This window comes from Melanerpes formicivorus, unplaced genomic scaffold (genome assembly GCF_026170545.1).
Source record: "Melanerpes formicivorus ecotype bairdi unplaced genomic scaffold, bMelFor1.0.p_v2 SCAF_153, whole genome shotgun sequence".
In the NCBI taxonomy this organism is placed as follows: domain Eukaryota; kingdom Metazoa; phylum Chordata; class Aves; order Piciformes; family Picidae; genus Melanerpes; species Melanerpes formicivorus.
Genome location: NW_027142505.1, coordinates 584,541 through 602,084, shown reverse-complemented (window position 1 = coordinate 602,084; position 17,544 = coordinate 584,541). Strand labels below are relative to the sequence as shown.

Below are 17,544 nucleotides of genomic sequence, written 5' to 3'. Positions count from 1 at the left end.
CAGGATCTTAATTTCTATGCACACAAACTTATGTATACATGGACAACATAAGTATATACCAAAATACTTGTGGTATTTTTTTTATCTTGCTGACTCCAGAACCTTTAGTATTTGTTTTATGTGTATTAGTAAGATGAAAGGATAATATTCATGTTGTTTGGGCATGCTGCTCAATAAATTGTTCCGACAGCTGATTAAATACCAGACCAAAGCCAAGACATTTAATCAATACATAAAGCCCTTTTTTTTTCTCCCCAGTATATTCCATCATCATGAATTTTACTGCTACTCTGACACAAATAAAATACTTATGGACAAGTTCTCTCACTTTATAAGCTCCATTTCTTATTTTCAAAGCTTTAAATGTGAAGTCAAATGATTTAAAATTCACAATGTCCTCCGCAACCCATTCTCAAAAGATGACTTTATCTGCATGCATAGGATTTACTCATTGATTTCGCATTTTTCTTTCTCTCTCACACATACTCTCACGTGTAGAAGTCAAAAAAACCAACAACCTTTTCAGATAAAATCACAGTCAATCATCCTTATTCATTTTATCCACATTATTTGTTTCCTTGGCTGTCTTTCCATTAATTTCAGTGAAGTATCTTCTTAAAGTAACCTATGCAGTTTTGTTTTTTCATGTGCAATATGAACTTTGGACAGACAAAAAATAACAAATATCACAAGACAAATGTATATAAATTGAAGATCTGGTAAGCATTTGCAAAGATCTGCCTTAGAACTCATAAAGTTTGTCAGAATCATAGAACTGTTAGGGTTGGAAGGTACCTCAAGGATCATTCAGTTCCAACCTCCCTGCCATGGGCAGGGACACCTCACACTAGAGCAGGCTACTCAGAGCCACATCCAGCCTGGCCTTAAAAACCTCCAGGGATGGGGCTTCTACTACCTCCCTGGGCAACCTGTTCCAGTGTCTCACCACCCTCATGATGTACAGAAATATATTTTATGTTCTGGAATTCTTTGAACCTTTTCTTTTTGATGTTTATCATTTCCTTTTTTCTCCCCCATCTTGTATGACTGGGCATTTACAAGTTATCATATGAACATCATGTCCTCCTTCACTACACTATTAAGAAAAGAATGAAGGAAAGATTAATGAAGAATAAATTAGAAAGAATTAGTAAGAAGCCTACTGGTCAGGCGTGAATACTCATTTAGCCCAAGAATACAAAAGAACAACTATTTCACCTCATTGTACATATCATACTCTTGAGGCATATCAAAGCTTCTTGTTACACTTCCTGGATATAACTGGGTTTGGTTCCTTCTCAGGAAGGATCTGTTTCCTAGTAAGATGTATTTTTGAGGACTAAAAGCTGTAGTTCCATTGTCAGAGATTTGATACTTTTTAAACATCAGAAAGTGCAACATGTATTTTACAAAGGTTCCAGCAAAAGACCATATCACCAAAAGACTAAGTAAATAAATTATAGGCATAAATAGTTAATTTTCTTAGTCTGAGTGCATGTTGCTCAAGTTTCCTGCCACAGAACTTTGTCTTACCTTTTGCTGACCCATCCTACTGATGTTACCATCCTCCCAGATTTAGGGTAATAGATGCAGGAGTTATTAGAATCATATAATCATAGAATCAACCAGGTTGGAAAAGACCTCAAAGATCATCAAGTCCAACCTATTACCTCATACCTAACATCTCATAACAACTAAACCATGGATCCAAGTGCCACATCCAATCCTTTTCTGAACACATCCAGGGATGGTGACTCCACCGCCTCTCTGGGCAGCACTTTCCAGTGGTCAATCACTCTTTCTGTGAAGAACTTTCTCCTCACCACAAGTTTAAACTTCCTCTGGCATAGCTTGAGACTGTGTCCTCTTGTTCTGTTCCTGATGGTTGCCTGGGAGAAGAGACTAACCCCCACCTGTCTACAACCTCCCTTCAGGTAGTTGTAGAGAGCAATAAGGTCTCCCCTGAGCCTCCTCTTCTCCAGGCTAAACAATGTTTAAGCATTATTTACTATGACTCCCTAGACCTTCTCAGCAACTCCACTCCTAGGAAAATGTCCTTACCCTGTATTTGTGACACATGGTCTGCTCTAGAATTTTAATGCATATGTGATTAAAATACTCACATTTTGGAAACTCAGATTTACGGAAATATTAAGACATAAGTATTGTGATTTGCAAAATTTGACAATTTTAAATACAGTGCCATTGCAAAAATAAATTTGGGTCTCACACCTCCTCTAGACAGGACTATTGTAGGATCAGAAGGAGTTACATGTTAGTGCACATAAAATGCTCAGACCTTTATTAATTGTGTAGCTGTTCAGTCAAAAACACTAGTCCCCCTTTATCAGCCTTCACCCGATACCCAGGAATCTGTAGCAGTTATTCTGTCACTCAAATGACATTTCTTGGATGTATTTTCTGCATACTAAAAAGCAAAACATGGTGGTCAAAGTAACTACCACATGTTGATGATCTCTGTGAGATCAAAGGACTTGAAACAAGCAGATTTGCTCATTCAGAGTCATTTAAATGAGACATTGAGAAGAGTGACTGACAGCAGGATTTGTTGTAATTTCTCGAAGTTAATGTTTTCATGCAATATTTGCTGTTGTGTTTCATGTAAGAATGTTCAGCCCCAGTCTGCTGTAGTGCTTCATCCATATTTTTATGCCCTCATCATCACTTTAGAGGGAAAACAAATATGCTTGGGCACCCTTCATACAGCATCACCTGCTGTCCTGTGTAAAATCACTGTCATGTCTGGTGTAAGACAGAGCAGGGAGCTACTGTCCAGTACAACTTAAATCATCCAGCAACTAGACATGCCAGCTCTGCCTCGGTGGGACTGGAAGACTGATTTTCAGTGCTTAAACAATGCCTCAGAAAAATCTGGATCATATTTTTTTTGTTCTTTCTGAATATTTTGTCCATGCAATTGTATTGGTGTCTTTTTTTTTTCACTGACAGAATGTAACTACCACAAAAGCTGATGCAAGTCCTATTTTCATACCCTATCAAGTCCACAGAAACAGCATTTACTGATTAATCACTGAATTATGGAATGGTTTGAAGTGACCTCCAGAGATTATCTAGATCAAAACTGTTGCTAAAGAAGGATCACTTAGAGCAGGTTACACAAGACCACATCTAGCCAGGTTTTGAATACCTCCAGAGGACTGATTCATCTTGTCAGTCTAAGTATTTTGACTACAAGCATATGCTAGAAAAGGGGAGGAAAAAAAAAAACACAAACCATCCAAACTCTTATTTTAGCTCATTTAATTTCACTTGGTCTTTGCCAATTTTCTTCATGCACTGAACACCCACAAGATTTTAAGATGTGTGGGAGGATTTTTCTCACAAAGAACAGGAAAGTACAGCTTAAAAGCACCACTCTAAACAAATTATGCATTATTATGAACACTGCTGCTCACTGCTCCAATTAACAGCCAGGTATTTTCTCTCTGATGAAAAATATGGGAGGTTAAGAGAGGCCCTGCTTTCATTCATTCCCTGTTGAAGCCTGGCTGACCAAAATGTCCAATGCTGGGACTTGTGTGGCTTTAGAAGGATTCTCTAAATAAATAAACAATCTGCTCTGACAAAGAAAACTACTCATAATTAAAACAAACAAACAAAACAAAGCTAAAGAGTTTTGCAAAAGCATGAGGCAATATTTCAGGCCAGACAATTGTTCTAATGTAGCAACCCTTGAATAATGAACAGACTTGATCTTGAAAGGGTGTTCCTGGGGCCCATAAAAGACTGCATACTGTTTTGGCTTCAGCACTTGGGAGCCAAATGGAAAAATCAGCAATTTCAATATGTATGAATGGAGTGTTTGCTGTTAGTTTATCCTAACAGTCCAGCAGATCTCACATTTATCTGAGGCCATTCTTCTGATTTCCTGCACTATTGCTGTCAGCAGGAGAAGGGACTGTCACTTTCCAAACCTGAAAGTAACACTGGTGTAAAGGAATCTTTTAGAGAGAGGGGGTATTGCAGCATGTAGCAGCCAGCAATGTGCAGCAAGACATCAGACATACACTCAATGTCACTACTCGTGTTGGCAGTGCCTGCCCATGGACTGTTCTGGGTTTGGTTAGGATAGCATTGATTTTCTTCACAAGAAGTTGGGAGGGGCCACAGCTGAATCAGCTGAACCAGCCAGTAGTGTATTCCATACCATATAGCTCATGCCTACTATCTATGAGGGAGTGTTGAGGATGGGGTTTGTAATGAGATGCTGGCACGGATTGTTGTGGCAGTTGTCTGGAATAGCAAGTTTTGAGGTAGAGGCATCGAGTGAGCCTCATTTTATGTATCAATTATTATTTATAGATCATTCTTTTACTCTTGGTGTTATTCCTGTTGTTCATTTGTCCTTTGTATTGTTCTGTTAAACTCTCCCTATCTCAACCCAATGGGTTTTGCATTTTCCTCCTTCTCATTCTATGGGTGAGGTGGGATTTTGGGAGCAGCCTCATAGGCTTCAGCTGTGGCAGGGCCTGAACCTCATCAGGGGCACTTGCTGTGCTTGTTCCAACAAGAGCTGTGCAACTTCAAAATACCACCTTAGAGAAGTTTAAGCAGGACAAGGACTCAATATAATTTTGCATAATGTTAAACCTATACAATTTCTCAATAGCTTTTTTACCTATAGTGCTACACAGCCTGGGGTAAAATTCATAAGATGGAAGAGTTGACACATGAAGGCAAATGGTATCCTGGACTGCATCAGAAACAGTGTGGTCATCAGGAGCCGGGAAGTCATTCTGCCCTGTACTCATCACTAGTTAGGCCACACCTGGAGTACTGTGTCCAGTTCTGGGCTCCTCTGTTTAAGAAAGATGTTGAGTTGCTCAAATGTGTCCAGAGAAGGGCAACAAAGTTGGTGAGGGGTCTGGAGCACAAGTCCTATGAGGAGAGACTGAGGGAGCTGGGCTTGCTTAGCCTGGAGAAGAGGATGTTCAGGGAAGACTTTATTACTCTCTACAACTTCCTGAAAAGAGGTTGTAGACAGGTGGGGGTTGGTCTCTTCTCCCAGGCAAACATCAGCAACAGAACAAGAAGACACAGTCTCAAGCTACATCAGGGAAAGTTTAGGCTTGAGGTGAGGAGAAAGTTCTTCACAGGAAGAGTAATTGGCCATTGGAATGTGCTGCCCAGGGAGGGTCACCATCCCTAGAGGTGTTCAGAATAGGACTGGATGCGGCACTTGGACCCATGGTTTAGTTGTCATGAGGTGCTGGGTATTAGGTAATAGGTTGGTCTTTTCCAACCTGGTTGATTCTATGGTTCTGAATTTTAACAAACTATACACACCACAATAAAACAAAAAAAAAAAAAAACAACCAAAGAAAAAAACCCTCACAGTTCTACTGCCACACAATCTGTAGATATAAAATGAATAAAGAAAAAAGGTGAAGTAAAAAAGAAATTAGATGTAAAGACATGAACTAATCAAAGTTTTCTTAATCCTGCCACCCTGTGTGCCCATGTTACAATGTTATCTTTAAATAGCACGAGCACATTTCTTTCCCCTAATTCTTTCCTTCACTCAGCCACTTCTTATTTGGTACTCTGGGTGTACAATGGATGCACAATCCCTGGTAAATGTGCTCCGAACACATCTTTCTTCCTATCTTACCACTCAGTACGAAGGCCCCAGTTTTATGTACTGCATATCTTGAACTGAATACAAAGGATTTAATTCCCTTGCCAGCTCATATATAATTTTATCACTGCACTATCCAAGTTTTTCACTAACCTTTCACATTTCGAACTAGCATATTTGAATATAATCTCCCAGGGAAATTATATTTCCTTTCTCTGTCCCATCCTGAAAACTTGAGTCAAAAAAAAAAAAAAAAAGAAAAAGTCATAAAAAGGTAGTTGTTTTCATTAGACAGTTAACTACAATTTTCCGTTCTTACATTAACTCCTCTTAAATAAAACCTGACTGTGTGAAAGTGGCCATTAAATATCCTGCACTTGGAATGACTACATAAACAGCTGAAGAATCATAGCTTACTCCATGTGCAATTTATGTAGACTCAGTTCCTGAGTTCTCGGTGCTTAACTGAATATATCTACACTTAAGCCTTTCTGAGGTTAACATTCACACTGCTATCAACACTTAAAATGAAAGCACATTCGTGTTGATAAAAGGAAAGAATGCATTTGGATCTTCTAACAGCTCTGCAACTTGTACTATGGTGATGAGTGCAAATCCAGGTCCTACAGGAAAGTTATTGGCCAATTTCCAGTGACTAAGAAGTCACAATCTCAGTCAAAGGTCAGACACTTTGGGAGGGAACTGTTTTCTGTTGAAAAGTACTTGTATTTTCTGCTTTTGATAATAACATAATCCCCTGCTTTTTGGGGAAAGAATTGTTCCTAAAGAAAATGAGATTCAAGTGCCTTAAAGCCAGAACAGTGGCTACAGTTAAACCTTTTTATGCTGCAGGATTAGTTTAAGTGGACATAGTCAAGGCACTTTTCTAGATGGGAGTAGTGGCAAAAACTAATGCCTGTCAGTCCTAGAATGTTGCATATTTACTCCTGCAGTGAATAGAGTAAATAACTTTTTTTGGAAGCCACATCCTTGGAATTTTACATTTTATTATCAGTGTTACATAACATACTGCAGGATACTGAATCTCACATGTTCCTTGACTGTGTTCCTTTAGAAAGGCCTTGGGTTTGCTGAGCTGGAGGGTTTGCTCTGTTGAAGTGGTGAACAGACAATGCCAGAAGGTCTAGGCAACTTATCTCTCTTTTTCCCCCAGCAGTGGGTGAAAAGGAAGCACATTTCCATTAAAAGTCAAGGGTTTGGATTTTATTTTTTGTCTGCATTTACTGTAAATATTGTGCTGGAATAAATTTACTTTTCCACTAGATTTTAATTTTTAGCAAGACTCCACAAACAAATCAGTACTAGAAAACAGTAGTCAAAAGCAAAGGTGTTGCTAGCAAACCTTTTTCTTTTAGATACATACTTTTAGTAGGTGTCACTAATAATAAGCTTAGCTTTGAAGGAATTTGATTCAACCTTTGGTGGTAAGGTACCATAGTAATAGTTACTCTAGTGAGACCACAATTTGAATAATGTATTCAGTTTGGGGCCCCTCACTACAAGACATCAAGGTACTGAAGCATGTCCAGAGGAGGGTAACAAAGATGGTAAAGGGTCTAGAGAACAAGTCCTGTGAGGACCAGTGAGGGAAGTAGTGTTGTTTAGCCTTGAGACAAAAAGGCTGAGATGAGATCTTACTGTTTTCTACAGCTACCAGAAAGGAGGTTCCATGAGGGTGGATGTTGGTCTGTTTCCCAAGCATCAAATGACAAGAAATCGCCTCAAGTTGCACCAGGGAAGGTTTGGGTTGGACGTTAAGAAACATTTCTTCACTGAAAGGATTGTCAAGCACAGGAATAAGGTGCCCAGGGAAGTGGTTGAATCATCATTGCTGGAGGTATTTAAAAGACATGGAGATGTAGCACTTCTGTTTAGTAGTGGAGGTGGTAGCATCAAGTTAATAGTTGCACTTGATGATCTTAAAGGTCTTTTCCAGCTTTGACCTGAGGCTAGGTGCCACACACTGGAAAGAAGAATTTCCTTCTGCTGTCATATTGACATAAAACTTCACAAAAACACTGTAGAGATAGAATGAATATTGAGGCAGAACTACACCTAGGACCAAACATTGAACTGAGCTGTTTATATGGCATGGGGTTAATTGTAATGTCCCCAAAAGGCAGACAGATATTTCAGGAGAAAAGAAAAAAAAAACAACCTCACAACAAAAACATATAGAAAATGTCACTGAAAAGGCATTAGTACTTGTGCCCATCTGAGCAATCTCTCTGTCACTTTAATAACCCACAGCTGAAGGTGAGGAACTTTAATTTGTAATCTCTGCCCTTAGAAGCCAGCCAGCTTCATCTTAAAAACTCCAGAACATCACAGAAACGAAGCTGACTGTGTAGCTGATTATTCCTTGCTGCTAAATCTATCCAGTTCACCTTGTGCTTGAAAAACAAAAGATTTGTCTGAAAGTGGGAGGGGAAGCACCAAATTGCTGTCTATTTGTCCTTTTCAGTACTGAGAAGAGAGTATATAAAAAAAACATTTTACCTCCTTCAAGGTTATCATAAAACAACATATCAGGCAAAGCCCAATCATTTTAAATTTCCTTTTCAGAATACCTTTTATAAAGTTTATTTTTACACACAAAATTCTAGCTAAATTTCTCTGTATAAATGTATTAAACATAAAATGTTAGGAACTTTTTCACTGCCAGGTAAATGTATGAAAATGAATGCAGATAAAAGAATTTGAACCTAAAAAAAGCCACCTTATCTCCTTATATGCTGGCATGCATTTTAAACAATTTCTGCCAAGATCTAGCATACAAGGCTGAAAAATCATGGAATCAACCAGGTTGGAAAAGACCTGAGAGATCATCAAGTCCAACCTATTACCTAATCCAAACACTTTGTGACAACTAAACTATGGCTTCAAGTGCCACATCCAGTCCTGTTTTGAGTACCTCCAGGGATGGTGACTTCACCACCTCCCTGGGCAGCACATTCCAATGGTCAGTTACTCTTTATGGGAAGAACATTCTTCTCACCTTGAGCCTAAATTTTCCCTTGAGTTTGAGACTGTGTCCTCTTCTGTTGCTGGTTGCCTGGGAGAAGAGACCAACCCCTACCTGGCTACACTCCTTTCAGGTAGATGTAGAGAGCAGTAAGGTCTCTCCCAAGCCTTCTCTTCTTCAGGATAAGCAACCCCAGCTCCCTCAGCCTCTCCTCATGGGGCTTGTGCTCCAGACCTCTCACCAGCCTCTGCTCTTCTCTGGACACATTCAAGTACCTCAATGTCTTTCTCAAATTGAGGAGCACAGAACTAGACACAGTACTCAAGGTGTGTGAAATAAATGCCAGTATCACTCATGGGTCATATTCTAGAGATTTCCTGCAGACTGACAAATTTATTTTGCATAGTTATCATTTTCATTGTATCAAAGAAAAACATAAAGTAATGCCTTACAGAGGTTCTTTTCATGAAGCCTGAAAGAGTGGCTAAAAGGAACAGTGCAACCCCCTCCCCCCCAAAAAAAAAAAAACCAAAAAGAAATCCAACTCTTTCCAATCACTTGGTTATATTCATGTAAGAAGTCTGTAACTGACAAAAATTAAATCTAATTCTCAAGCACATCCTCATCAACCATACTCAGCCCATCCCTTCTTGCCTTTTTAATTGTCTTTTTCAGTTCAATATGCACATGTGTTGTGCAACTGTAGCTACCAGTTTTTTGTAAACATGAAGAAAAAAGTTTCACTGAGGGTGACAGAGCACTGGAACAGGCTGCCGTGGGGGGTTGTGGAGTGTCCTTCTCTGGAGATACTCGAAACTTGCCTGGGTGTGTTCCTGTGTGATCCGGTATAGGTGATCCTGCTCTGGCAGGAAGGTTGGACTGGATGATTTTTCGAGGTCCCTTCCAACCCCTAATATTCAATGATTCTCTGTGAGTGCATTAGCATGTGTATTTACATGCACACACTAACTCTTGCAGTAAGTGAACACAAGACTGTCTTCACTGTCTAGTCTTGATTAATTTTCTAAACAAAGTCCAAAGATATCACCCATGGGCTATATCTTAATGCTTCATATTTTAAAAGGTCAAATTAAGATTATAGATAGTCTTGACCTTTGATCATCTTCTCAGCCTGTACACTTTTGAAATTCACATCCACAGACTATGTTACTTTGACAGATGGTAGCTCTAAGCAAGCATTAAATAGGCAAATGTCATTAATTCTCCTCTATAGTTGGAATAGCTCACAATATTATTTTCAGTGTTAAAATTATTTTTTTACTCATTTAATCTGCTTGGAAGATTTATGTCTGCAAGACATTAAAAAAAATCTTAAATTCACTGATCTGAGACTACCATCAGCTCTAGGTATATTTAGTAGAGAAGTTACACTTTAGTCATTCTATAGTCGCCACTGGAACAGATAGGAAGAGAAATTATGGCATACGGTCAGTGCAAGCATGAATCTTTATCTTATGCTTACATGTGAACTATGACTTTATCATTACAGCATATGAGAAATACTCTTTGAATCCAAATGATTTAGGTGTTACAAAATCTCATTTTATTTCTCCTTGCACATCAAACCTGAAGCCTCTTTGAGGTCGCACATGACTTCTCCAAGTGCACTGCCCTCTCCACACTAGACTGTGTTCCTGTGTATCAACACTTCTATGGAAAACTTTCTATCTGACATGGCCAGACTCAGTAACTGACTTGCTGATCCTCACACCCTACATTTTCATTACCATGCAAGCTGTGTAAATTAATATCTGTTGCTTTTCTCCTTCAGTTCCTTCCATGGTCACTATCACCTTTCTCATGAGGTCATTAATTCCTTGGGTCCATCCATACACACTTTAGTGGACATTTTTTTTAGAATGGATGCTACCAAAACCTCATTTTTGGAAATATTGGGTGCCTTTCGCCAATTCATGAATGGAAGAGAAAGAGAAGCAAGGATCAGAAAGAGGATCAAGAAGGAAGAATTGATTACTGCTAAGACGCCTTTAGATCACTCTTGGTTTGGGAGAATTATTCTAATTGTTGTGGGAAGCAAAAGTTGATTGAATTGTTCCAAAGACATCCTGAAAACCTTCTTTAGTGGCATCAGAAAGCAGTCAGTAGGAGGTTCTCTCCAACCTCTTGTAACCTTTCTGGGTTACAGCACACACATCCTTTTCTGATTCAACAATTCTCAAAGACTCACATGAGACTTCACCACAGATCATCTAATATTTGATACTTCAGGAGTCTGACTAAAGAATCTGAGTTGATGCTTTTCTTTCCATTTTCTAAAGAATTATTCATAATATTTATTTCTGTAGAAACCCTGCAAATGTTAATCTAATTACTGAGAAAGAGCCTTGCTTGTTGAACTGATAGCTTTTAAATGAGTTGATAAATTTTGGAAGTCTCAACCATGATTTTGGATTTGCATTTCAGAAGAATTTAGAGTGTAAATTAATTCAGTCACATTAGGTTCTTACATTATAGATTCTTCAAATATGTTTAATACTTTAAAGTGTCAATCTCATGACACAGCACTGACTACAGAGACACTTAGAATCAGAGAATCAATAAGGTTGGAAAAGGCCTTAAAGATCACCAAGTCCAACCTGTCACCCAAGACCTCATGACGACTAAACCATGGCACCAAGTGCAATCACTTTTATAACACCTCCAGGGATGGTGACTCCACCTCCTCCCTGGGCAGCCCATTCCAATAGCCAATATCACTCTTTCTATAAAGAATTTCTTCCTAACATCCAGCCTAAAATTCCCCTGACACAACTTGAGACTATGTCCTCTTGTTCTGTTGCTGGTTGCCTGGGAGAAGAGACCAATCCTCACCTGGCTACAACCTTCTTTCAGGTAGTTGCAGATGACAATAACGTCTGCCCCGAGCCTCTTCTTCTTCAGTTTAAATGACCCCAGCTCCCTCAGCCACTCCTCATAGGGCTGTGCTCCAGACCCCTCACCAGCCTTGTTGCCTTTCTCTAGACATGATGGTCAGATGGGCCATTATTGGAAATAATACAAGAGAAATTTTTGGGCATGGAATGAAAAGTTCATAGTAAGCTGAGAACTATTTTTACCTATCTCCTTTTCTCCAGCTATGGCTGTGCAGCAATGCCTTGCTTATAAGCCTCAGCCTTGATTTTCTCAGTTCCTTTTTGGCAGACAGATTCCCATGGGAAGAAAAGCAGGGATAAGAAATTAAAGGTGAGAACAATGTGAAAAATAGTGAATAAGGATGATGTCAGCTTATTTTTCTAAAGGAAAAAGAGCAAGCCATCACTACTATCCCTAGGTTAATTTCACTGAAACCTGAATGTTTCTACTCAGTGAAATTCAACTATAATGCAGTTACTGTGGAAATTAGTTTGGTCCATAACTACCCTTTCATATTTTTCATTGAGTGCCAAGTAGTCTATTCCAGCATGTTGTTCTCTACACATGCCATGCCATAGCTATATTTCTCTTCCTTACTGTTGGCACAGATATCAAAGTTACAGAACTGTGAAAGAGGTTTCTCAGCAAAGAAAATATCCAGTATTGGGCTGTTCCACCCTTTCAATTAACTTTGAAGTAAAATCTAGGCAGAGATATTTATTCAGAGCATGGTTCTTTTTTACCCTTTCCTGCCTGCCCTCATTACCTCACAGGAATATCTCTGTGCTCTCCTACTCAAATTATTGCAGGCATCACACTGAACATGTTTACAACTGGGTAATTTTAACTCACTCTTAACTGAGCTTTTCATTTAGATCTTGAAAATTCAAATAGCTTATAAACATCATTCTAAAAGCATTTAAAGCCCTTATTAAAATAATTTTTCAAAGCACCTTCAGGTCTCTAAAAAAAAAAAAAATAATCCTAAATCCCATCCCTGCAATCTTCACTTTGCTCCTTGAAAGAAATTACAGTTCTTGTTCGCTCATCTCTCTACTGATTCTTTAGTGTTTTGCCAGGATCCAAGCATAAATTGGCAGCGTCTTTGTGTGTTATGATTTCAGTGACGAGACTGAAGAGCAGTAAAGAGCAGTAGGCAGCTATTTGCTGTGAGAGGTTTTTCTGGATATTTCTGTAGTAATAAATTTGGAAGTACAGAGAGAGTACATAATTTTGCCAGATGGCACCAAGTCAGCCTCTTATGTCTTTTTTTTTTCCCCACTGATAATCACTGAATACTGCAAGAATCTGAAAGAATGAGAGGAAAAAGTGAACCATTATATTGCTGACTAATTTATTTTATTTATTTCAGATTAAAATATCAAATGTATGTTTAACTTGCCAAGATAAAGTATTAAGTTTCAATCTTGATTCTAAATGGGCCTTCAAAACTATCTGAAAGTAACCTTTGACTGTATGCACAAAACAGGCATAAAAGAATATATTCCTCTTATACTGAAATGAGTTTTTTTACTTCTACAAATAACCAACTTGATCATACATTTAAAAGGTTCCATCCAACAAATCAGAAACTGGAACACTGGTATAACAAGCACAGACTCTTAGTACCAAACCTTTAACCAATATTTCCAGTGGGTGTCCTTAAGGTGAAAGGCTTTGCAACTGCTTCTAAGAGTATTCTCAATCACAAGCTATTTAGTGTTGTATTTTTAAAATTTATCATAAATCCAAATAAGTACAGAAAAATAGAAATTAAGTGTGTGCTAAGAGACTAGTATATAGTTTAAAGAAGATTAGAACATGTCCTCATCTACTCCCAGATTAAAAAGTAATCCAATTAGAAAAAGAATGAAAACAGATTGACATAATAAATATATTTTAAAGTTATGTCTGATTATCTAAATTGAGCATTTATCTATACTTGCTGTGCAATATCAGATATTTAAGGTTTTATTTATCTAAAAGTTTCCTTTACCTAAACATGGAAGATTACTTATGGTATTTTAAGTAGCACTATGGAATAACTGACAAAGCTGTTTCCATTTTCGTGTCTACTATTACTTATCTGAAAAAAAAAAAAATCTAAACATAATTAAGTATTCTTCTTAAGTAGCTTAATGTGTAGGCTTTTGAGGTTTTCTTTTAAAGAAAACCATCCTCATCCTCAGCCCTGAAGAAAAGGACTTGGGGGTGCTGGTGGATGCGAGGCTCATCATGAACCACCCGTGTGCACTTTCAGGCCAGAAAGCCAACCACATCCTTGGCTGCATCGAGAAGCATAGCCAGCAGGTCAAGGGAGGTGATCCTCCCCTTCTACTCCACTCTGGTGAGACCCCACCTGGAATACTGTATCCAGTTCTAAAGCCCCTATGACAGGACGTGCTGGAGCATGGATGATTGGAGGGCTGGAGCACCCCTCCTATGAGGACAGACTGAGAGATTTGGGGCTGTTGAGTCTGGAGAAGAGAAGGCTCTGAGGAGACCTAATTGTGGCCTTCCAGTATCTGAAGGGGGCTACAAGAAAGCTGGGGAGTGACTTTTTAGGGTGTCGGGTAGTGATAGGACTAGGGGGAATGGGAAACAACTAGAACTGGGTAGATTCAGATTGGATGTTAGGAAGAAGTTCTTCCCAATTAGTGTGGTGAGACACTGGAACAGGTTGCCCAGGGAGGTGGTAGATTCCCATCCCTGGATGTTTTTAAGGGCAGGCTGGAGGTGACTGTGAGCAACCTGATCTTGTGTGAGGTGTCCCTGCCCATGGCAGGGGGTTTGGAACTAGATCATCCTTGAGGTCTCTTTCACACTGAACAATTCTATGATTTTATGATTCTCATCAGAAGAAGAACCATGTTGAAAATGTTATTAAACAAATTATGTGATACAAAATGTCTCACAGGTGATGAGAAGAGCTCTACGAAGAACTGCTGTTAAAAACACATCACCTGGTAATAATCTTCACCATGCACAACCCAGAGAGCATTTCCTATGCAATGCACACCACTACCTGCCCACCACCCAAAAAAAACCCAAACCAAACCCCAAACCCAACAAATTAGCAGACATTAAACATCTCCAGTAGACATTAAACACCTCTTTATATTGTGTATAAGTATCAAGAACACTTTTATAGACCTGCAGGAAGGAAAGAGTACTGCCTCGTCTGCTCAAGTAACTGCACCAACTGTTTCAATCCTTTCAATGATTATTACTGACTGTTCTCTGTAATTTCTATGTACAACATCTAATTTGCATAATTTCACATCTAGTGAAAATCTAGGATAAGTCTGTGAGACAATATGAAAGGCCTAGATTACCTTTTTGACTGTAAAAGACTGTTACCAATATCTCAGTGCAAATGGTTTTGAAGACACAGAAAGAAGCTGAATGCCTGTTTTAGCAAGTAGGAAGTGGAATCTAGTCCAATCCATGGTGACAAAGCTTGGATGTTAGGAAGAAGTGCTTCTCTATGAGGGTGGTGTGACACTGGAACAGGTTGCCCAGGGAGGTGGTGGAAGCCTCATCCCTGGATGTTTTTAAGGCGAGGCTGGATATGGCTCTGAGCAAGCTGATCTAGTGTGAGGTGTCCCTGCCCATGGCAAGGGAGGTTGGAACTAAGTGGTCCTTGAGGTCCCTTCCAACCCTAACAATTCTATGATTCTATGATTCGGTGTACCTTTGGAATGTATCTGGCTCCCAGACTCTATTATGTGGTTAAGCCAGATGTGAAAATGCTGATATTTTACCTTCCATTTTCCTAGATGCAACTACTTTACATATAAGTACAATATTTTTCAGGGGGAAAAACCAAAACCCAACAACCTAATTAAATTAAACCGTTTAATAAAATCCACATAAAATTAAATCCAAATGTGAAAAGAAACCTTTTACTCTAGGACAGTCATTTGAAGAGACCAGAATCAAAAGCAGGTATAAATGACATATGCTTCCAGTCCCAGCCATCATATAAATTTTAGATTGTGTATAAATGACCTAAATTTATACAAAAACACCCATTTAAAATTGTGTAAAGCATTCAGTAGGAATTTCTGCTTAAACATGAAACACTTCAAGGAAGGGAATACCAGGAGGAGAAGAAAAAAAATGACACACTCAGAAAATATTTTTCTTTGGCACAGAAGTCTCACTACTGAGAGTCTGATTTCATCTCTCATTCATTAAAATGAATATATTAAAATACAGTACCTTATAACACATGCATAGAGCCCGCTGTCTTGTACTACTGTTGGTCGGAACCAAATGGAGTCTTCTTCTTTGCTCATTCTAGTCCCGTCAAAAGCAATAGGCTCCTCAAAATCTCCAGGTCCAGAGCTTTTGTACCACATCAAACTAAGTCCAGCACTTTGGGCCAGCGAGTAATTAGCTCTAATGTATCCATAAAAGAGTGCACATTTTATACGAACAGGTTCTCCCACTAGAACTTGATATTTCTTGTAATCCACAGACCAGTCAGTGCATCCATCAGCTGAAAGAGAAGAAAAAACATGAAAAATTATCAAAGGCTTCAGAGAGCACTATTCACACAGCTACCTACATTGCATTTGAGAAAAGGGTTTTCAATAGCCAGCAATATTCCTTTGATCCCTGAAAAATTAACTGCATTTCCACTCTGCTAACATCATGTAATTGTCTATGTGTTATGTGGATAACAGAATACAGAATTAATCAGGTTGGAAAAGACCTTTGAGATCATCAAGTCAACCTATCCTCCAACACCATCTAATCAACTAAACCAGGCACTAAGTGCCTCATCCAGTCTCTTTTTAAACACTTCCAGGGATTGTGATTCCACCACCTCCCTAAGCAGCACATTCCAATGGCCAATCTCTGTTTCTGTGAAGAATTTCTTCCTAACATCCAGCCTGAACCTCCCCTAGCACAGCTTAAAACTGTGTCCTCTTGTTCTGTCACAGGTTGCCTGGGAGAAGCGACTGACCCCCACCTGGCTACAACCTCCCTTCAGGAAGCTGTAGTGAGCAATAAGGTTTCCCCTGAGCCTTCTATTCTCCAGGATAAACAACCCAAGCTCCCTCAGCCTCTCTTCATAGGGCTTGTGCTCCAAACCCCTCACCAGCCTTGTTGCCCTTTCAGAGATAACTGAGCAATTGTGATTTCTTCTTTTGTGGAACTCTAGCATGACCAGTTATAAAATACTGGATGAAATCAGTGCAGCACAGAGCCCATACCGTACACAAGTCATAACTGTGTATTGCCTCAGTCAAGTATTTTCAGGGTGCCCATGTAAAAAGAAAGTATTGCTGAGTCTCAGAAGACATTAGGAAAAGGAGCTGTGTCCTGAACCAAAAAGTGTGAAAGTTTGTGTTAGATTGGAAGAAGGAGAACAAACTGCTTTAATAATATGAGCAAATATGCAAAAAGATAGTTCCATGAAAGGTACTTCCAGTATTTTTAATGCATTATTCAAGAACAAGTTAAGCAGACCTCACTTGGAATTTCTGACTTTCTAGAAGTGCATTATAAACTAATTTGGGTTTTTAATGTCATTATTTTTTCCTCTGTTGATCAGCAACAATTCTATAATAATTCTCATACCATTAACCTGTTGAATAATGTCAGCCACTATAAACACTGTCCCACAACAGTTGTTCATCAGAAAGCAATACTTGATTTGTTTTACTTTCTGACCCCCAGTAAAAAAACTATGCTCCAAAAAAACAACCAACCAAACAAAAAACCCAAAAATCCCCACACCCAACCTTCATCCCTCTTCTGCGCTATTTTTATTTAAGACTGCCAAAAGAACAGAAGAAGAACATATGCTTTCTACAAAGGCTTCCTTATGAAAAACTTAGGGTTCCTCCTAAGGAATGTCAGCCATGGAAATTCAACATTGCATTCATTCATTTAAAAGCTCTATGCCCAGTCCTAGCTAATTAATCAAGCCTGTGATCCAGTAAGTGAAAACCAATTTGGGTTATCTTAAAATGAGTATCTCTGAAACACAAATATTTTGTCTTCGAATTTGACACTTACTTTATTAATT

General features: G+C 38.8%; 1 protein-coding gene across 1 annotated transcript in view; it reads right to left on the bottom strand.

Annotated features, from left to right (window-relative positions):
• LOC137456983 (interleukin-1 receptor accessory protein-like 1) overlaps nt 1-17,544 on the bottom strand; it is a 437,962-nt gene that overhangs the window by 39,160 nt on the left and 381,258 nt on the right. Inside the window, exon 3 of the mRNA XM_068168677.1 lies at nt 15,726-16,005. Within this exon, the coding sequence (XP_068024778.1) occupies nt 15,726-16,005 (280 nt within the window). The remainder of the gene's footprint in view (nt 1-15,725; nt 16,006-17,544) is intronic.